The following is a 21,145-nucleotide window of genomic DNA, read 5'->3' as shown; positions in this document are numbered from 1 at the left end:
GATTAGGTCATAAGGGTGGAGTCTTCATGAATGAGATTAAGGCCCTTATAAAAGGACCCCAATATGTCAATTATATCTCAATAAAACTGGAAAAAATATGCAAATAAATAAAACAGACCTCCCCGCCCTGAGAGCTATATTCGCCCTTCTGCTATTTGAGGTTATATTAAAAAGCGATGGATCAAGAAATGAGCTCTCACTAGATACCAAATCTGCCAGCACCTTGATCTTGGATTTCCCAATCTCCAAAACTGTAAGAAATAAATTTGTCATTTATAAGCCACCCAGTCTATAGTATTTCTTTAGATACCAAATCTGCCAGCACCTTTATCTTGGACTTCCCAATCTCCAGAACTGTAAGAAATAAATTTCTGTTATTTTATAAGTCACTCAGCCTATAGTATTTCATTATAGTAGCCTGAAACGACTAAGGCACTATCCCTCAGTATAACAGGTATAATAAAAGTGTTTACATTTTAGTGTTATTAGAATTAAGTAAGTTGATAAATATAAGTCACCTAAAACAGTATGTGGCACATAGTATTATTTAACACTAGTAGTGTTATTCTAGATGATGATTTCATACTCTATCCTCTCTCCTCTAATGTCTTTTCCCTGCTCTTCCTCTGTACTGATGACCTTACTGGTTTCAGTAAGGAAACAGTGATCAAAAGAGAAGTTCCACATTTTCCCACCAACAAATCTTCCAATTTACTTGTTAGTGGTACCCCTATAGTCTGCCTTCTCTATTTCTATAGATAAATTGTTATTATTCCTAAGGTCAATTCCTCCACTTGGGGACCCTTCTAGTTTCCCCAAGGACTTGTTCACGCAATTATCCCCTTCCTCTAATGAACTATCCATTTTTCTTCTCTATTGGAACAATCCCCTACAAAAATGTCATACAGTCTGCCATCTTAAACAAACTCATCCTCACTCCACATCCTCCTCCAGACAGAACCCCTTTTCTCTGCACATTATAGAAATATGCTCTCCAAAAATATGTCAATAACTTCTGTCTACACTATTTTATTTCCCGTATTGTCTTGGCTCCAATCCAGATCAGGCTTACATCTTTGCAACTCCATGGGAACCCCACTTAACAAAATCACTAAAATCCTCCACATTGCCAAATGCATGATAATTCTCAGTCCTCATCTTACTTTCCTTTCACACTTGCTCACTTCTACTTAACTTGGCTTTGATGAGAGTACAGAATCGGCCACTCTTCAGGCTATTTTGCTTCACCTCCCTTTTGTATCCTAAGTTTTAGTGTGCCCAAGGCTCAGGTCTCCAACCTTTCTCTGTTCTAACTACAGTCATTCCCTAAGTGATATTACTTACGGCTATGGCTTTCAATACTGTCTATTCACTCACTGATAATTCCCTTGAACTCCCCCACATGTATCCAACTACCTACCTCCCATACCTACCTAGAGGTCCAAAAGGCATCTCAAACTGACACATTGATAACTGAACTCTTAACTTCCCCTTCTAAATCTGTTCCTCTCCCAAAATATCCCACTTAATAAAGAACACCACAAATCACCCAGTTGCTCAGGTTGAAAATCATAATTCCTCTCTGACATCCTACAGTCTTCAGCAAATCTCGCCGGCTCAACCATCAGTGTATCTAATCCAACACTTTTTACCACCTTCACTGACAGTCCAAGCTATCATTACATGTCTCAACTGGACTATTATAACACCCTCCCAAATGGTCTCACAGATTCATCTCTTACAGTTTTTTATATAAGTGATCCTATATTTTTATAGGATCAAACCTGTAATATCCTATCATTACTCCCCTGCTCAAAACTTTTCAATGGAATTCAGTCACACAAAGAGTAAACAAAGCCTTTACCAGGATCTACAGGCTTCACAATTTCCTGTGCACCTTAGACTTCGTCCAGTGCCACACTAGTCCTCACTCACTGAGTTCCCCCTCCTTGATTCTTCAGTTCTGAAAAAGTGCCCCCTCTCATTCTCCTCATTGAGAGCCCCTTTTCCTGAATGCTCCACCCCATATACTTTGTCTAACTGGTTCTTTTTCCTTAGGATCTCAGTTCACATGTAATATCCACAGAGATGGCTTCTTAAACCCATTCCAGAGTAGCCACCCCCATCCCCAAGTCACCACCACCTGACGAACTTTATATCCTCTAGAACACTTATCAGTATTTAAAACTTTCCCACTTAGGAGTGCCTGGGTGGCTCAGTCGTTTAAGCACCTATTTGGGCTCAGGCAATGATCTAAGGATTCCTAATATCATGATGGTGGTGGGGGCTTCCGGCTCACAGCACAGAGCCTGGTTGGGATTCACTCTCTCTCCCTCTGCTCCTCTCCCGCATCTCTCCCTCTCTCTCTCAAAAACTCTCTCAAAAAAATAATAAACTGCAAAAAAAAACTTTCCCATTTATCTTTAAATACACTTATATATTATTTCTGCTTTCTTGCACCTGGAAAATAATTTTTTTTAAGAACAGATAACTCTCCTGTACTAATGCCTAGCACGAAGAAAACAACTTTAAGAATAATTGTGTAATGAACCAACATCCCAGAGATCTCTCAAATCTATTTCATTCTACAGGAGAACCTTAAGTTTAAAAAGTTAAATGAATCACCTAAAATGGCATCAGTTAAGTGACAGGTTTTGTTTTAAGGCTTGGTCTACTTCCAAATGTCGGTTTTACAATACATGGCTTCACTGATTTTTTTTTTTTTTTTTTTTTTCCAATTTACGATGCTGCTAGAGTAGGGTTTAAGGCTCAGAGGTCTAACTTTCCAAACTACAAGCGTTAAGGCCTCCACTCTACCACAAACAGCCACAAACCAGGTACCTCCCTTTAGTCCGACTCAACTCCACTAAATCCCGCCCCTTCCTGGGTTTGCCAAGAGCACCGGCGCCTCCAGGGAGTCTCAATGCAAAGAGTTCTGGGATTGGTAGTCCACTTTCCTTCTGTCTCCAGCCTTGACATAAAACGAAATAAACAGCAATGCAAGTTAGGTGGTTCAGAATTTCACACAAACTGAATAAAACTCAGATTCTGGAAAGTGGTGCAAACTTGTCATTTTCAAAGGGTGCCAGCTTCGGATCAGGCACTGCGCAGACAGTTGCTTGGGTCCTTGGCTGGGCGGAGCTTGTTCGCAGTGGCTTGTGGCTCCTTCCTGTGCACCTTCCCTCTTTTGCTCGGGCCCGTGGTGCTGGCAGGATGGGTGAGCTGTCCGGGTTTGGGCTGAGGGGCCTGCAAGCTGAACTCGGGGGCTCGGGGACGGGCGGGAGAATAGAGACAGAACGGTGAGGACGCTACCGGAAGGCCCGCTGGGGAAGGCCGGGGAAGCGCTGCTGTGGCAGGCACATGGCCGGGTGCGGAAGGAGCCCATGCGGCGTGGAGGCCGCGGAGCTCGCCTTACCGACCGGCGTTGGGTAGCCGGTGCCGCTCTGGAACTTGACAAGGGGCTCATTCCTTTGGGAAAACGCACCAATCGGAGTACTTGTGTTCGCCCCTTTGTTGGTCCGAGGGATCCTTTGAGGTTGAGGTTTAGACCATGTGCTACATTGTAATGAAAGAGCCTGTTGGCTTGTAGTCCAGGTGAGGCTAGGGTTTTAGAAGATGTAAAATGACTGGAGTGCTTGCGGAAGAACTCATAGGATTTTGAATTTTAGGCAAGTGTCGTGGTCTTCGTACTGCCAGGAAGCTCCGTAGCCACCGACGAGATCAGAAGTGGCATGATAAACAGTACAAGAAAGCCCATTTGGGCACAGCCCTGAAGGCCAACCCTTTTGGAGGCGCTTCCCATGCGAAAGGAATTGTGCTGGAAAAAGTGTAAGTGAAAGTCCACACTTTTTCTTCAAGGTTTCTTTTACTGTGGTAACGCGAAACAAATACATCTGAAGTTGTTAATTTTAGATACAAATTCTAAAGTGTTTGGGTAGAATATTTGTCTGGAAGTTGGTAACGTGAGGGCTTAGGGGTTAGGTAACTAAGGGTTTTGAATCGCTTAGGGATAGCATTGGAGGGGGGTGGGTAGTAACAATGAAGGGATGAGCTGTCTTAAGTAATTGCCACTCAACCATTTTATTCTTAGCAATCACATCTTTCTAGTTGGGACAATTAGGGTAAAGAGAAGTTTCTTGCCTGAGGTTGCAAATCTGAGGTTGAGTTGCATGAAGGTTGACTTTACAAAATGATAATTTTTAAGGCACTAATCAATGCACTGCCAGTCAGTAGTCTTTGTACCTCTTATTTTTGATTCATATTTTTTACAACTGGTAAGGGCCCAGAGATTTTCCCTGAGGAAAAGCTTGGTTGAAATCACAGGAGTTAACCAATTTAGGATTAGACCGACTAGGTGGAAAGAGCATAATGTCTAATGAATTCTCTGCCTAACAAACTAAAATGTATGCCTTCTCAGAAAGGCACCTCACTGTTTTGCTCTTTATGTTTTAGAGGGGTTGAAGCCAAACAGCCAAATTCTGCCATCAGGAAGTGTGTCAGGGTCCAGCTGATCAAGAATGGCAAGAAAATCACCGCCTTTGTACCCAATGATGGTTGTTTGAATTTTATTGAGGTAAGTGTGTTAGTCTGCTGTTGCTTCTGTTTTTGAGATGGTTTTGCCCGGTTTTTTATATGAAGAATGGGTATTTTTAGTGATTGCCACTCACACTGGAAGTAAACTGTTGATTTTATTCTAGGAAAACGATGAGGTTCTGGTTGCTGGATTTGGTCGCAAAGGTCATGCTGTTGGTGACATTCCTGGAGTTCGCTTTAAGGTCGTCAAAGTAGCCAATGTCTCTCTTTTGGCCTTATACAAAGGCAAGAAGGAAAGACCAAGATCTTAAGTTTTGATGATGAAAACGTGACAATAAATTTTCATATACCAAAAATGTTTTGTGTCTTATTTTCCTTAGTATAGAGATGCAGTGTATACCTTTCCATTTAAGGAGAATGGGAATACCATTAATTCAGGATTCTCTACAGTAAATGGGATTCATAGTTTTTTCTACTCTCTGTGGAATAAATGTTCAGTTCCTGTATAGAGAGAGGGCTTCAAAAACTAACTGCACTTAAAGCAGGAATCATGTCGGGAAACCCTAGCAGTGTACTTTCTGAGATCCATCTCCCTGGGGACCCAGTATGATAAACGCCCTCAAGTTGCTCCTTGCTCTGGTGTTTGAGTATCTAAAGGTTCGCAATCCATGTTGTAATTCTGTTTATGACAGCAAGAAAGTCACTAGATTATTGAGTGGAAGTGTATGCCTGGCAAATTGAGACATAGAAGAAAAACTTGTTTGGGGCTCCTGGGTGGCTCAGTTGAGCATCTGACTCTTGATTTCAGCTCAGGTCATGGGATCGAGCCCCACATTGCATCAACCTCCACACTGAGCATGGAGCCTGCTTAAGATTTTCTCTCTCTAAAAATGATTGTAAAAATCAAAAGAAAAATACTTAAAAGCAAGAATGTTGAACTATAGAATGATTAACCTAAATGTTCTTTGTACTGACTGTCAGTAACTGATAGTTTGACCTTGAGGTTTATTTCATGGTACAAAGTAGAAGTGATCAGTTAGAAATGATCTAGAAGGAATGTAGCTTGATAATTGAGATTGGGTATTGGGTACATGGGATTTTTTTGTCCATTCTTTCGGATTTTTATTCCGGTATAGTTAACATACAGTGTTCTCTTAATTTCAGGTGTACAGTCTAATGATTCAACACTTCCATACATTACCTGGTGCTCCTCACAAATGGACTCCTTAATCCCTATCACTTCACCTATTCTACCCCCTACTGCCTGTGGTAACCATTAGTTTGTTTTCAGTAGTTAAGAGTTTTTTGAGTTTTTTTCTTGCAGCATGGCGCAGTCTGTTAAGCAGCCAACTTCAGCTCAGGTCATGGATCTCACAGTTTATGGTTTGAGCCCCAGGTCAGACTCTGCTGACAGCTCAGCCTGGAGCCTGATTCGGATTCTGTATCTCCCTCTCTGTCCCTTCTCGTGCGCTCGCTCTTTTCTCTCAAAAGTTTGTTTCTTGGTAGTGTCCTTAACTCTTGTTTCAAAATTTCCATAGGAGAAAAATAAAATCTCCTGTCTAAAATGAAGCTTATTAGCTTTCTCAAATTTTATCGGAGGAACTGCTGTTGGCAGCATTAGTAAATGTGAATTAATTTGCTCTTTGAATATAGCCTAGTGTTAGGTTATGTTTAGGATCTTGGAAAATGAAAATTCTTTGGCTTTCAATTTCCCATAAGACCAAAACCATGGTCCTTTCCACAGTATAGCAGATCGGTGTTTTGTCTGGTCCTTTCCTCCTCCAGCAGCAATGAACTCTGCCTTGCTCAAACTTGAATTTCCCAGGCAGTTTCAGGAGACCCCTCACATTCCACCTGCTGCTTCTCCCACCTCAGACCTCATTGATTCCCAAATACATCACACATCACACTTGTGTTTATGCTTGTCACAAATGATTGTGTGATTTGTCTTTCCACAAGAATGGGGAGTGGCTTTTTTTTTTTTTTTTACTGAAACACAAAGTCTGACATTTAAATTGTGTAAATTTAATAAGTACACATATTAATTTGATACATTTATATATGGTAATAAGACAAGATGGGCTATCCTTGATTTCTATTTCAGGGTTTACTAATGTGTGTAGTTGCATAGGTATCCACTAAGTCATTCTCAAAGGCTGACCAGATGCTTTCCAGTTGACATACTGGCCCAACCAGGGAGATCTCTGGGTCTTGTCTACCCGGCCTGAACCACAAGAAGCCACCAAGGGCCACAAGATCTCATCCCTGTGGTCAGGTGCAGTGTAGGGAGCTGGGAGGTGCTGCCTGGCAGTGCAGGAGGGAGGAGGCTTGGGGAAGGTGAGAAGGCGGGTGGCACTGACACCTACCCACCCCTCTGCAGTGTGTCCTTTTTTCTGCCATGTTGAGACCTCGGCCAAGTCTATAGAGAAGACACCTGGGAGTTAAGACATTCTGTGACAGTGGCTCACTCTTGTCTGCTGGGTGCACCAGGGATGCCTGTTCAATAGCTAAATGACTGACAGACACAAATCCACCTCATATACCTCAAACCCCAAGTGTTTGATCTGCTTCCTTCTTAACGGCTCCTTCTGCCTCCTGTGTATTTCTCTCACCCATCCCTCACCACCTTGTGACCCACACTGCCCCTTCTTCAATCCAGCATGAAGTGTGTGCCTGGTCTGTGCCGCATGTGTAAGCTGTAGGGTGAGAGAAACAAAGCACTCACCTTGGGTGCAAAACTTAAGCAAAATCCCAGCAGATTTTTTTCCTGTAGAAATAGAAAAGCTAATTCTAAAATTTATATGAAAAGGTAAAGGAACTAGAATAGCTAAAACAATACTGAAATACTGAAATAAAGGGTGGAGGAATCACAAAACTTAGTTTTAAGATTTAGTTTATAGCTGCAGTAATGAAGAGGGTGTGGTATTACAGAAGAGGTAGACACAGATCACTAAAATAGAATCCATTGAAAGACACAAGTAAGACAAACTGATTTTTGACACAGATACAAAAGCAATTCAATGGAGGAAGGCTAGTTTTTACAGTATACAATATAGACTTTAATTTGCAAAAAAGAACAGACCTCAACTTAAATTGCACACCTTATACAGAAATTAATTCAAAATGGGTCATATATATGAGTGCAAAATATGAATGTAAAATATAAAACTAAAACTTGTAGAAGAAAAGCCTTAATGACTTACAGTTAGGTGAAGAGCTCTTAGACAATACATCAAAAGTACATTCCACCAAAAAAAAATAATACACTGGCCTTTTTCAAAATTAAAAATTTTATTCTGCGAAAGATCTTGTTAAGAGGGTGGAAATATGGAAACACAGGGGCGCCTTGGTGGCTTAGTTAAATGTCCAACTCTTGATTTTGGCTTAGGTCATGATCTTGCGGTCATGAGATCGAGCCCTGTGTTGGACTCTGCATTGGGCATGGAGCCTACCTTAGATTCTCTCTCTCCTTCTCCATTGTCTGTCCCTCCCCCACTCCCCCTCTCCCTCCCTCTCCAAAAAAAGAGAAGAAAAAAAAAGGATGAAAATACATATCAGAGACAAGCCAAAAATATTTGCAAATCATATACCCAACAAAAGACTTGTATCTAAAGTATATAAAGAACTTTCTAATCTCAAAAGTGATGAAACAAGCAGTCCTATTACAAAATGTATGAATTCCCTTTGTTTCATTCTAGGAACATGTCTGGTGGCAGGATTTGGTCATAACAGTCATGCTGTAGATAACGCTCCTGCAGTCTGTTTCAAGGTTGTCCCAGTAGCTAACGTTTCTTTATTAGCTTTGCACAGTCAAGAAAAGAGACTGACATCATAAATTACATATTATGATAAAATTTTCACTAACGGCAGCTTGTATAATCTTTATTTTAACCGATAAAATCTGTTTCAATGGATCATTCTAGTTTCAACTCACATTTCTTATGATATTACAGTTGAGGGATTGTCTTAGCAGGTTGTACTAAGCATTCTTACTTTCTAGCACTGTCCATATTATTTGGTTAAGTGATGTTATGTTTGTTAGTATGTAAGAAAGATGAGTGGATTTCTAAAGCTTATTGTCATGATAATATGACCACAGGAGTTCTAGACCAAAGCATTAAAACATTAAAGCCGCATGATTTTATGTCTCATTAGGAGAAAGTCATTTTTAGAGTGACACATTTGAAGGGACACATGACCACAGATAACCAACATTTCCAAATATGCACACACCCAGTGGCCACCTCATTCAGGTTGTCATTCAAGCCTTTCATGTGTGGTGTGTAACTTCAAAAATGAGGGGACCCCTCGCACACAGAACCTTGAAACTTTAGCCACACATGATGAGCACCATCAGAATCCCTTCCTTTTAACACATTCGGCTTCCCAGACAACCTGAAGCTTTGAACAGTAATTCTAGTGCTAAGGAGTGCTGCTCCCTCAGAAGGGAGGAGGAAATGATGGCCCCATATCACTCTTTCAGATCTTCCAGTCAGAAAAGTACTTTCCACATGTCTACCAAGGATCTGCTTGGTTCTTTGTGATAATATTGACATGAATTCTGTTCTCTACTGATGGTTACGAGGTTTTTTGTTGTTTTGTTTTGTTTTTTAAAGTCTGGTTTTCTAAAATCTCTTTTGCTATGGTTAATTAGAAACAAAACAAGGGGTCAAGTTACGTGTCTGGATTAAAAGTGTAGGACATATTGAACATACCCAAATTTTCAAGTAAGTTTAGATGCTATGAATATATTATGCTTCCTTACCACTTTTAATCAGTCAGCTAATGTTTAAATCTGTACAATAGTGGGCAAAGTAAGCCACATGTTAAGTAATATTGCATTTTAATCACAGCTGAGAACAGTTGAGAGAAACACTACTTGCTGAAACATGTTTTGTCTATTAACACTTGCTTTGGAAACAGTGATAGGAAATAGGTGGTTTTGTCATATCACTTTTTTCCCCATTAGTTTTGTGAATTTATCCAATCTTAATTATGTCTTTATATTTTTTCTATATAGTTTGATGCTCTGTTTTGTGTGTATTTGCAGGTAGTAAGACCCTTTTCCCTTCTTTAGGTTCTCCATAAGTTCCATTTTTTTACCCAAAACTCTTAATTCCATATACAATAGTTGATCTTGTTCCTTCTGTATTTTATACATTTTCTTATTTATAATTAAGTAGTTTTTGTTTTTTTTTTTTCTGTCACTATACTCCTCTTTTTCTTGATCAGGACATAATACGGAAGCCATTGTGAATGCAATTTATTGATCAAGTGTCTTGATCTAGGATTTGTCTCATAGATTTTAGAGAGTCTAGGAATCTCCTGCAACTGTGTGCAGAATTTTCTGATATATATTAGGGGTGGGTGTGATTTATGTGGGTGTGTATATGCAAACACACACACACACACACATTTTTCTGAAAATGGGTTCTGCACATTCTTCAGACTTTTAAAGGGGTTCCTTCACAAGAAACCAGCTATTAAATCTGTATAATAATGAATAGATTTTGTCACATATTACAAAATTGTCCATTTTAATCACAGTTGAGAACAGTCACAAGAAGTTGTCTATGGTTTGGTATCATTGATGAAATGTCTCCAATGTGGTGAGGATCTGTGGATGGATTGTCCAGTCTGCAGAAATTACAAAATTTACATTTCACCTTCTGCCTTGATGGTACCAGCTGACCTCATGGAACAATGGGCCATTTTAGAGAAAAGTTCTCCAATATCACTGGCAAAGGCATAATCAGAAAAAGGGTGCAAAGCCTCACCTCAGGAGTAAAAGCAGAGGATAAGAACCCAAAGGTGTTATAACATGTAAGACTGCAGTAAAACTTGATAGAATAGATCAAATAAAAAATGTTCAGTATGCACCTGTAAAAACAAATGACATAATATCTATAATTTTATTTAAACTATTTGAGCAAATATAAAGTTTAAAAAAGGTTAGATGAAGCAAATATGGCAAAAATCTTGGTAATTACTGATTCTGCTCTATAAGTATGTGAGGGTTTATTATATATATATTTTTTGCAGCTTCTGCACAGCAAAGGAAACAATCAACAAAACTAAAAGGCAACCAACGGAATGGGAAAAGATATTTGCAAATGACATATCAGATGAAGGGCTAGTATCCAAAATCTATAAAGAGCTCACCAAACTCCACACCTGAAAAACAAATAATCCAATGAAGAAATGGGCAGAAAACATGAATAGACACTTCTCTAAAGAAGACATCCGGATGGCCAACAGGCACATGAAAAGATGCTCAATGTCGCTCCTCATCAGGGAAATACAAATCAAAAACACACTCAGATATCACCTCACGCCAGTCAGAGTGGCTAAAATGAACAAATCAGGAGACTATAAATGCTGGTGAGGATGTGGAGAAATGGGAACCCTCTTGCACTGTTGGTGGGAATGCAAACTGGTGCAGCCACTCTGGAAAACAGTGTGGAGGTTCCTCAAAAAATTAAACATAGACCTGCCCTATGACCCAGCGGTAGCACTGCTTGGAATTTACCCAAGGGATACAGGAATGCTGATGCATAGGGGCACTTGTACCCCAATGTTTATAGCAGCACTCTCAACAATAGCCAAATTATGGAAAAAGCCTAAATGTCCATCAACTGATGAATGGATAAAGAAATTGTGGTTTATATACACAATGGAGTACTACATGGCAATGAGAAAGAACGAAATATGGCCCTTTGTAGCAACATGGATGGAACTGGAGAGTGTGATGCTAAGTGAAATAAGCCATACAGAGAAAGACAGATGCCATATGTTTTCACTCTTATGTGGATCCTGAGAAACTTAACAGAAACCCATGGGGGCGGAGAAGGAAAAAAAAAAAAAGAGGTTAGAGTGGGAGAGAGTCAAAGCATAAGAGACTCTTAAAAACTGAGAACAAACTGAGGGTTGATGGGGGGTGGGAGGGAGGGGAGGGTGGGTGATGGGTATTGAAGAGGGCATCTTTTGGGATGAGCACTGGGTGTTATATGGAAACCATTTTGACAATAAATTTCATATAAAATATATATATATATATATATATATATATATATATATATATATCCTAATTGTTTAACTCCAGCTTTCTGGTTTTATTAGAACCAGTATATGGACAGTCAGCTCTGATGGAAGCAAAACAGAGATTTGGGGCAATTAAATGGACAATAAAAAAGCTGGAAAACTAACTCTAGCAACATTGAGAAATGCATAGCCTACTAGGAAGAAGTAAGCTGAGAATCTATGCAAAATTTAGCAAGACATAAAGAAAAAAAGGGTCAGCTCAGTAATAAAAGCAAAGTAAAATAAAATTATTTTCAAAGATTTTAGGGAAAGTAAAGCACAGACTACTGCTGGGAATGTAAATCATAATAGCCTTAGTAGTGAACAATTTAGGGACGTGAATCAAAAGTCTTAAGACATTTCATATCCTTTGATCTGGTCATTCCCTTAGTAACAGTATAACCTAAAGCAACTGCTTCTGCACACATTTCTTACTGCATTAGATCTCCGAGGGAGGGGCTTTGTCTACCTTACTGACCACTATATCCCTAGCACAGGTCCACGCAGGAAGTATGTGCTTAATGGATGTATGTTAAATAAACAGAGAAGAATTAGAAACAACCTAAACGTCCAATAGAATTATTTGGTACATTTTGATACAGAAGATATACTAGTCATTGTAAGTTGATTTTTCAAAGAATATCAAATGACATGGGATAATGCTGTCAATATAATGTTATATGGGAAAAATAAGAATGTAAAATTATATATGGAATGATCCTAATTAAATATGTCCAAACTAGTATGAGGAAATGCAGCAAAATTTTAATTGCAGTTATCCATGGGTGATTCCCACTTAAGCACATTTGAAATGTTCGCCTTCAAATGTTTCTGTGGCTTCCAAGTTATTTATTAGGACAAAAATCTTTTCCAAAAATGAATTTTAGGGGTGCCTGGGTGGTTCAGTCGGTTAAGTGCCTGACTTTGGCTCAGGTCATGATCCTGTGGTCTGTGAGTTCAAGCCCCATGTTGGGCTCTGTGCTGACAGCTCAGAGCCTGGAGCCTGCTTCAGATTCTGTGTTTCCCTTTCTTTCTGCTCCTCCCCCACTTGCATTCTGTCTCTATCTCTGTCTCTCTCTCTCTGAAAAATAAATAAACATTAAAAAAATTAAAAATAAATAAATAAAAATGGATTTTAGTTTTATAGGCTAAGGCTAGGTAAGTATAGCATTACAAAAAGAGCCAGTCTTTGATTTCTTCCAATCCAAGTTCCCACTCTCCAGTTTGAGGTAACCATTCTTACAAGTTTGGTGTGTGTCCTAGATCATTTTTAATGGTTTTACATACATATACTGTATATGTACTATAAAGAATATGTGGTATTGGTATATATTTTTTATAAGTTGTGTTAAGTTGCTTGCATATTTATCATCTAGTTTTTGCTTTCTGTTTTAACTCAACAATCTATTTATGAGAACTGCCTATTTTGAGATTGGATGGAGATTCAATTCATTCCCCTTAACTGCTATCCAGCATCACATTCGATTTAGCCATTTCCCTATTAGTAAGTAGGTAAGGGCCTGGATATTCTCTCTCTTTGAATCTGCTGAAGAAAGGGATGGAGGAGACCACATCCTACTCTGCTGCTGGTGTCAGGGGAAGAAGTCTTCTCAAGGCAAAGAGTGGGATGCAGTTCCCAAAAGAGGAAAGCAGGTCCAGGTCCTCGTGCCTGCAGAAAGACCATGGGAGCCTTCCCCCCTCAGTATTCGGCCACATATACAAATATTCCACAAAGATTTATTGAGTAATTATCATGTGTCAGGCACCATGCTAAACCCCAATCTGGCATGCATGTGTAAATAATAATGCACCAAAGGCTGTGGATATACTGAACTATGAATTCCCATTAACCTATCAGAGTATGCTTAGATTTCTGCCTTAGTTGTAACTGACTTCTGGGTACTGAAAAGCTTCAGGGGCACCTGGGTGGCTCAGTTGGTTAACCGTATGACTCTTGGTTTCAGCTGAGGTCATGATCTTGTGGTTTCCTGAGTCCGAGCCCTGCATCAGGGTCTGTACTGGCAGTGTAGAGCCTGCTTAGGAGTCTCTCTCTCTCTGCCCCTCCCCCACTTGTGCTGTCTCTGACTCTCTCAAAATAAATAAATAAACTTAAAAAAAAAAAAAAAAAACAGCATTGGGGCACCTGGGTGGCTCAGTCGGTTGAGCATCCAGCTTTGGCTCAGGTCATGATCTCACAGTTCATGAGTTCCAGCCCCGCGTCAGCCTCTGTGCTGACAGCTCAGAGCCTGGAGCCTGCTTCAGATTCTGTGTCTCCCTCTCTCTCTGCCCCAACCCACTTGCATTCTGTCTCTATCTCTCTCAAAAATAAATAAACATAAAAAAAAAAAAATTTTTAAAGCATCAAAGTAACGCAAGAAATCATAAGTCAGACATAGGATTTATTTATTCTTATGTAAAGTATATTTCAGGGTAGGAAAAAAATGTGAGTTTCCAGTTTGTTTTTTATAATTTATAAAATGGGACTTGGTGATCTGTAAAATCACTTTCAGTTTTAACAGCTTAGAATACAGGATACTTGCAATAGGGGCTCTTTTACCACTAGGTGCCGCTATTGACAACACAAAAGTTAAAAGCAAAGGCTTTATACACTGCAGTACTGCTTGAAAGAACACTACAAAATTTAAGAATAAAAATGTGAAAGCACTTTTACAGACAAGCCCTATAAAAGGACGTATGTGCATATTTAAATAGCTCAGTTCCATGGACACAATAGTAGTTAAGTACTGCCTATATCCTTCTGGAACAACCTTCAGCAACTTACTGGTCAGCAGTATAAGGGGGGAATCAGAGGGTCTTAGAATTGGAAGGGAGCTTATTTGTCCATTAGTTTTCAAATCTCTGTTTTCTGGAGTTAGAAATATATTTCCATGCAGGCGCAGAAATACACACCCATATAAACAGATTATATGTATATATAGCTGAAGCCAAAGTTTCACCAAACAGTAATATCCTTACCATGTGCAACCTATTTTTTCCATATATTTGTAAAATAATAGAATATATAAATATTTAAATATATATATTTACTTATATATCTGCCCCCAGTTCTGGCACAGAGCTCCTAAACCCTTGTGATTTCTTAAGCGATGAGAACATGAGGAGCATTTCTTCTAATACTTGGTCTTTGATTCTGGCTCCCGACACTGACTTCCTAAATCCCTTGGAATTTCCTGGGTGATAGGAGTATCTTTTGATATAAGGAGCTGACTCTTGGTGGGCTCTTGAACAGCTTCAGGGTGGGGGCTGGTCACCAGAAAGACCAAGGTCTGATTCGAAGCTTGGGGCTTTCAGACCTGTTCTCCATCCTCTGGGAAGAGGGGAAGGGCTAGAAGTAGAGTTAGTGATCATTCATGCCTTCATGATGACATTTCCATCAAATCCCAAAAGTACGAGTTTGAGAGAGCTTCCAGGTGGATAGAAGCTCCTGCACCTGGGACTCTCCAGGCCTTGCCCTACGTAGCTCTTCATCTGGCTGTTCATCTGTATTCTGTATCATATCCTTTGTTACATAATCAACCGGTACACGTAAGTGTTTCCCTAAATGTTATGAGCCATTCTAACAAATTACTGAACCCAAGGAGGAGGTCATGGCAACCTTGGTTTATAGTTGGTCAGTCAGAAATACAGGTGACAACCTGGGACTTGTGACAACCTGGGGTCTTACATGGGGAGGTCTTGTGGTGCTAATTCCAGGCAGATGGTATCAGAACTGAACTGAATTGCAGGACACCAGTTGCTACTGCAGGATCATTTGATGTGTGAAAAACTTACACATCTAGAATCAGAAGTGTGGTGAGTGTAGTAGCATGAGAGTAAAGAAGATAACACAGGGAATGTTTCCCAGACATATTCTATTTCATAAAAAATATACATATATACTAGTCATAAACTAATAACTAGTGATCTAATACACGTCCTTCCATTTAATACATTAGGAAAGAGAGGCTCAGAGAGGTGCAGTGACTTGCCCCAGGTAACACAGCCAGGAAACAGGCATTCCAGGCACTGGCAGGTTTGGTTTTGGAAGGTCCTGGGTAAAAACTGAAAAATATCCTTGGCATACCCCCAGCCCTTCATGCACTCCTACCTTCTAGAGCCTGTGGGCCAGTACCTGCTTGTGATAAAAACTGACAAAGTAGATGTGTGACTAGTTATACACAATCATCATTTAAAAAATACAGGATCTTTGCAAAATGCAAGAGTGATCATTTCAACTCTTCTACTTGCATTCCCTCAGTGGTTCTTTCTGTTTTTTAGGCCAGATACAAATTCTCAGTGTGGCAATAAATCTCCTCCAGACCTGGCCCCAGTCCTTTGAGCCAGCCTCACTCTTTGCCAGTTCCCCATGCATCTTCAAGGTCTTTCCTCCATTCTTGACCTGGCTAAATCTTAGATTTTTCGCAGCTCCACTCACATTCCTCTTCTGCAAACCTTCCCGGGCGCTGGCTTTCCACACCTTTGCCACAGCACACGTCCTACTGTCCCTGAGTCTTTTTCTTGTCTGTGTTTTTCACTGGACTGTGGCATTGTTATGAGCCAGGGTTATGTCTTTCTGTTTGTCATCCCTGGCCACTAACACCGGGCTAAGTACACAAGAGAAACTCAGTTGGTATCTGCTGGACTGAACAGTTGCATATTCTTATTCTCACATTTTAATCCTTAAAAAACCCAACTCACTGGAATATCAGCTGTTTGAATTATGTAAGAGCTGGTTCTGACAATGCAGATCTCCATTTTCTAATATCTTAAGAGTATGAATAAAAACTATACGTATCTCAGGAAAAATGGACGCAAAAACTCAGTTTTAACTTCCTTTACTTTAATACATCTTTATTTTAATACATCTGTGTTAGGAAGATGGTTAGTTTGGGTTTTTTATCCCCCAGTCTGTAGGCCATAGTATCAAATGATCAACACAGCTGCTGGCCCAATCCCCAGACTGAGAGCCTTCCCTGGATCACTTACAAAGGGCAGACAACAACTCTCATGTGCATGCTACCTTATAACATACCAAAGAAAGTGGGTAAGTTATTTTATTATCCATCATTAAGGAGGCGATCAGAGTGAAAGGGAGCAAATTAAATGCTACTATGACTAAGTGCAGTGAGTAATGAAGTGAGAGGTTGACCAGTGGGAGCTACGGTGGTCAGAGATGGCTTTGTAAGAGTGAATTATATAGATTAGGTTGAGAATTGAGTAGAGAGATGGAGAAGGAAGCATTTCCAGGTGGGAACCAGCAAGAACAACACTCAGATAAGGATGTGGGTGGAGATGACTTGCTTGATGGGGGGGTGGGGCCCATCTGTGTTGGGAAACAAGGTGGGAGGGAGGGAGGGAGAATGTATGCTGACACTGGATAGGAGCTGGGGCTAATTATCCCAGATCACCCTTACTCTTGTGGCACCCTTACTCTTGTGTTGGTTATGAAGCACATTCAGGTTGACTTAGCATTTTGATCTCCTTCCTGCTCTTGGTAGGTGAGTAGGATGGATGTTAATGGGTTTTTTAAAAATAGAAATGGCAAAACCCTAAAGGAGATTAGGAAATTTAGCCCAAGTCACACAGCTGGCAGCTCACCAACCTCACAGTCTAGAATTCAACACTTCTATTTCACAGACCAAGAATTACAGTCGGTCTCACAAATCACATAGCTGAGGACCAAGGAGGTGAAGTAACTGTTCCAAGGCTACACAAAAGCAGTTTAGGATACTGTTTGGTAGCTTTAACCAGCACTATTTCTGATTGAAGGGGTTTTGCATTATATTAACTGGAGAAGAAACCCGGAGGAAAAATCCTCATATTGCAGAGAAAGAGCTGTTACTTTGACAAAACAAAATATTTTCTAATGTTTTATAACTGTTGGGATAACAGTCTGTTATGTAGCTGCATTCTTAAAAATGGAAATTTTTATCAATCAAAAATTAAGTTTTTTTAAAGCAAAAACTATTCTGAAAAGAAATGGAGCTGCCTGAGCAGAGATATCTATCTGGGGGGAGTGGTCTCTACAACCTACAAGAGCTTTTCAGAATTATTTTCTGCCACTGATGAATTTTAAGGTCTTCATCAAGCAGACCAAAAAAAATTAACTTGAAAACAACACTGACACCAACAAAAACATTGTCCCTATGTGATTGATACTATCCCTCAGAATCTGATAGCAAAGGATAACTAATATTTCCAAACGAGTACATCATCCAGATGACACATTATTATAATTTATTTAGTTTTTTTACCCCAGAAATGACATGGTCTGAGAAATGACTTGCCGAGAAATCTGTGTTTACATTAGGGAGAGTGGATGGGGGGGGGGGGGGGTGGTGGGTGATGAAAATCCCTGCAGAAGTTGAAAAGATGTTAAGTGGTAAATACCAAAATGCCCAGCAAGCATGTAAGCAGGCTCTCATCCCAGCATGAATATGTGCAGCTCAGCATTTTAAAATTTACTTTTAGCTTTTCTAGCAGTTTGAATTAACCCATTCTCTACTTCCACTCCCGGTGTGAGAGCTCAGCCTCGAACCTACAGACTAAAAGTGCAGGCACAGTCTACTGTGATCGGCCAGTAGATAACCCCGTCACCCCATGGCTTCCTCCAAGTGGGCTGTCTCGTGAACAAATGTCTCCTAGACGTTCTTAACAACCAGGAGGCCTGGAGCAAAGTCCAGACAAATGGTAGGAAGTAAGTCAGGCTTGCTGGAGCTCATACAGAACTGGAAAAGGCCTATTGGGAGACCAAAACAATACAAATAAATGCCACACTAAAGGTACGTCCAGATCAGAGGTTCTCCAGAAGCAGGTGGGTCAGAACCACCCCAGTGAGGCTGTTTCAGAAGATAGCCCCAAGCATTCATAGTCATAAAAGATCCACAGGTGATTCTAAAGTACATTCCTCATTGATAGACACCGATCTAGGCTGTCTAAAGAGACAATTACATTTTGTCTTAGTTTCAACCCCTGGGCAAGTTAAAATGAAAAACAAAACAAGCAAATCCAAACCAAAAATTCTTCCAGATTAGGTATACAGTATATCAGTTACTACAGACATTTGCTTCCAATAGAAAAAATAATCCATGTCAAAGTCTTGGTGAGTCGAAATGTTGCATGGTATTTGTCCTATTAAAACCGGGGCTGGCCAAGTATACTTTTGGTGTCCCTCATGCTACAATTTCCTAAGTTCTTTGGCCCAACAGAAGAAAGTTAAGAACAAAAACAAAACAAAATTCAAGAGAATAAAAGAAAGTTAACTGAGCAACAAAGAATTATTACAATTCTGAAATAAAGCCATCCACTCCTGTGTTTGGGTGAGTGTTATTGTAGCAAAGTCCAATGCTTCCTAAACGATGGGGCCCTGCCTGACTAAAAACCTAAACAAACAGTCCATGTTCAGCCTATTAAAGATGAAAGAAGACTTAACATTTGATGGGGCCAGTGAAGACCCTAAGTGTAACAGAGATAACAGCGTCTTTGTCATAGCAAACCACTCAATGCGGGCTTTCCTTTTTACCTTGTTGATGGACATTTCATTCATCCTCAGAAGCTGCTCTGGCATAACTCAGAGGTAGATTTAGCCCAACAACTGGCCCTACAACGCTCAGCCAAGATGTGATGTAGTTGACACTCCTAGGAAACAAGTGAAAAAACAGGAAACTCTCATGTTTCCATTGTAGTTGGGTGAGAGGTAGAAAATCAGTTACCAACAGAAGAGATGAGCTGTCTTCAAAGATATGTGCCCACCATGTGGAATTCTAGCATTTCCAAATATCAGCTCCATTACTTGACAGGAACTTGAGGTCCAAAGGGACTGAGGATCCCCAGTAAGGTAGTTAAAAGGGGAGTCAAGGCACTGGGACTCCTGACTCCCCTTGATGATTCCAATTTTACACTTAAAATTTACAGCATTTGCTAAGGTTGCATAGTGCAGTGGTTAAGAGCATGGCTCTGAGGCACAAATGCATGGGTTCAAATCCCAATTCTACCATCTAACTAGCAGTGTGAACTTGGCCAAGTCATTTAATTCCTCTGTGCTTTAGCTTCCTCTTCTGTAAACTGGGTAAAATAATGGAAATTAGCTCATGGGGTGTTATAAAAATCCAATGTCTTAATATATCTAAAATACTTAGAACAGTGCCTAGCACACAGTAAAAATCAATAAACATTAGCCATTATTATTATTACAAAAAATATTTCTTTTTTAGCTTGGCTTTTAGAGTCACATAAAAAGATTTACACTTTTAAAATAAGAGTAAAAGCCAATGTATCTTGATGGTGTTTCTTACCTATTGATTTTTTGAGAATTCTTTAACACAGGAGTCATGAATTCATCCGTCTTGCAGGGATGAAGTACAAAAAAAGGCTGCCCAAGTATTGGATGCTCCTGTAGGAATCAGAGTTGGTCCAGGATTGCCAGTGTGAGTTACTTTGAAAAAGTTAAAACGCACAATCTGGTTTGTTAAAATAAAAGTTTCCTTTAAATTCCAAGTTACTAAATTAAGATACAGATCAATTTCAGTTTTTGAAATATAATTCATAATCCACACATGAGAAGAAGTTATGAATTGATAAAGTATAGAAGGGTACACAGTTTTGTTTACACAATACCAACTGTAGACAAATTTTATCAGTTTCCTCTCTTTGTCAACTAATGTTACTCTATGGCCTGTAATTATTCTCTGGTTTTTCCTCAAGGCTGTCTGTGAAGCCCAGTAGCCTGACCACGTGAACAATGTATTTCATTCGCCTCATTGTAAGGGAACCAAAATCTTTCACACTTTTTTTTTTTTTTTTTTTACATAAACTTTGCCAATGTGTTGATTGTTTCAAGCATCACTGCGGTGCCAACAGGCACATGTTCAGTGGGTAGAATGGTAGGGGAGGGGAGAGGAAGCAGGAGAATGGTTTGCATTATTTAAATTGTTGTACTTCTGTCTGTCTCTTTCTGAGTTTCCTCTGTTTATCTGTTTCTATCCTTCTGTCTCTCCCAAGCTTATTGGGCCATTTCTGTAAATCAAAACTCACTTGATGCAACGCCACTGCCTTCATAGGAGAATGACTGGATCCAAGATACGGGTCAGACCGCTGCCAGTATAGCGATGTGGACATAATTTGGCCAACAATGGGGAGCCCTAGGAGATTTCTATGTAGTGAGTGATCCACGCACAAATTGTGCCAATGCAAAAACAATTATTAACAATAAATTTATTGATCGTTTACATTGTAGATTCACAACTACGCCAAAGACTGCAAACTCAAATATTGCTATGGTCTGAATGTTTGCATCTCCCCATATTCATATGTTGAAATCCTAAGGCCCGGTGTGAAGGTATTACAGGAGGTTGGGCCTTTAGGAAGTGATTAGGTCATGAGGGTAGAGCCCTCAGGAATGCGAATTTGGACCTTATAAAAGAGATCCTGCCCCCTGATTGCTAGTTCACCCCCTTCTGCCATGTGAGGACACAAGAAGTGTGTGACCCGAAAGAGCGTCCTTATGAGAACAGGCTGGTATACTGATCTCAGA

The 21,145-nt window shown here is 40.0% G+C and overlaps 3 protein-coding genes across 15 annotated transcripts in view; 1 reads left to right on the top strand and 2 right to left on the bottom strand.

Moving 5' to 3' along the window:
• Window positions 1–2,973, bottom strand: part of ATP6AP1 (ATPase H+ transporting accessory protein 1) — a 40,147-nt gene extending 37,174 nt beyond the window's left edge. For both annotated transcript variants that reach the window (XM_042942593.1, XM_042942600.1), the window contains exon 1: window positions 2,626–2,973. The gene's annotated coding sequence lies outside the window, so the exon portion shown is untranslated. The remainder of the gene's footprint in view (window positions 1–2,625) is intronic.
• Window positions 2,974–2,982: 9 nt separating this feature from the next.
• RPS23 (ribosomal protein S23) lies at window positions 2,983–4,889 on the top strand. The gene is made up of 4 exons (XM_042942708.1): window positions 2,983–3,217; window positions 3,669–3,828; window positions 4,453–4,573; window positions 4,698–4,889. Exons 1-4 carry the CDS (start codon window positions 2,998–3,000, stop codon window positions 4,842–4,844), a joined length of 648 nt encoding a protein of 215 aa, XP_042798642.1. The 5' UTR covers window positions 2,983–2,997; the 3' UTR covers window positions 4,845–4,889.
• A 1,734-nt stretch (window positions 4,890–6,623) lies between these two features.
• ATG10 (autophagy related 10) overlaps window positions 6,624–21,145 on the bottom strand; it is a 264,959-nt gene continuing 250,437 nt past the window's right edge. For 3 of the 12 annotated variants that reach the window (XM_042942673.1, XM_042942671.1, XM_042942675.1), the window contains 2 exons: window positions 19,908–20,005; window positions 16,433–19,251 (listed from right to left, as the gene is read on the bottom strand). In XM_042942673.1, coding sequence (XP_042798607.1) covers window positions 19,152–19,251; window positions 19,908–20,005 — 198 coding nt within the window. In that variant the 3' untranslated portion in view covers window positions 16,433–19,151. The other 9 variants (XR_006203688.1, XM_042942643.1, XM_042942609.1 and 6 more) reach the window with 9 other exon arrangements.

Source organism: Panthera leo, chromosome A1 (genome assembly GCF_018350215.1).
Source record: "Panthera leo isolate Ple1 chromosome A1, P.leo_Ple1_pat1.1, whole genome shotgun sequence".
Lineage (NCBI taxonomy): Eukaryota > Metazoa > Chordata > Mammalia > Carnivora > Felidae > Panthera > Panthera leo.
Note: the sequence above shows the minus strand (reverse complement) of the source record. Positions and strands in the feature narration are given on the sequence as shown.

Excerpts from the sequence above, each read along its gene's own strand:
- RPS23 (XM_042942708.1), top strand. The coding sequence starts at position 2,998 with ATGCAAGTTAGGTGGTTCAGAATTTCACACAAACTGAATAAAACTCAG. Across the intron at positions 3,218-3,668 it reads CCGTGGTGCTGGCAGGATGG|GCAAGTGTCGTGGTCTTCGT; the intron begins GTGAGCTGTCCG and ends TTTGAATTTTAG. Across the intron at positions 4,574-4,697 it reads GTTGTTTGAATTTTATTGAG|GAAAACGATGAGGTTCTGGT; the intron begins GTAAGTGTGTTA and ends ATTTTATTCTAG.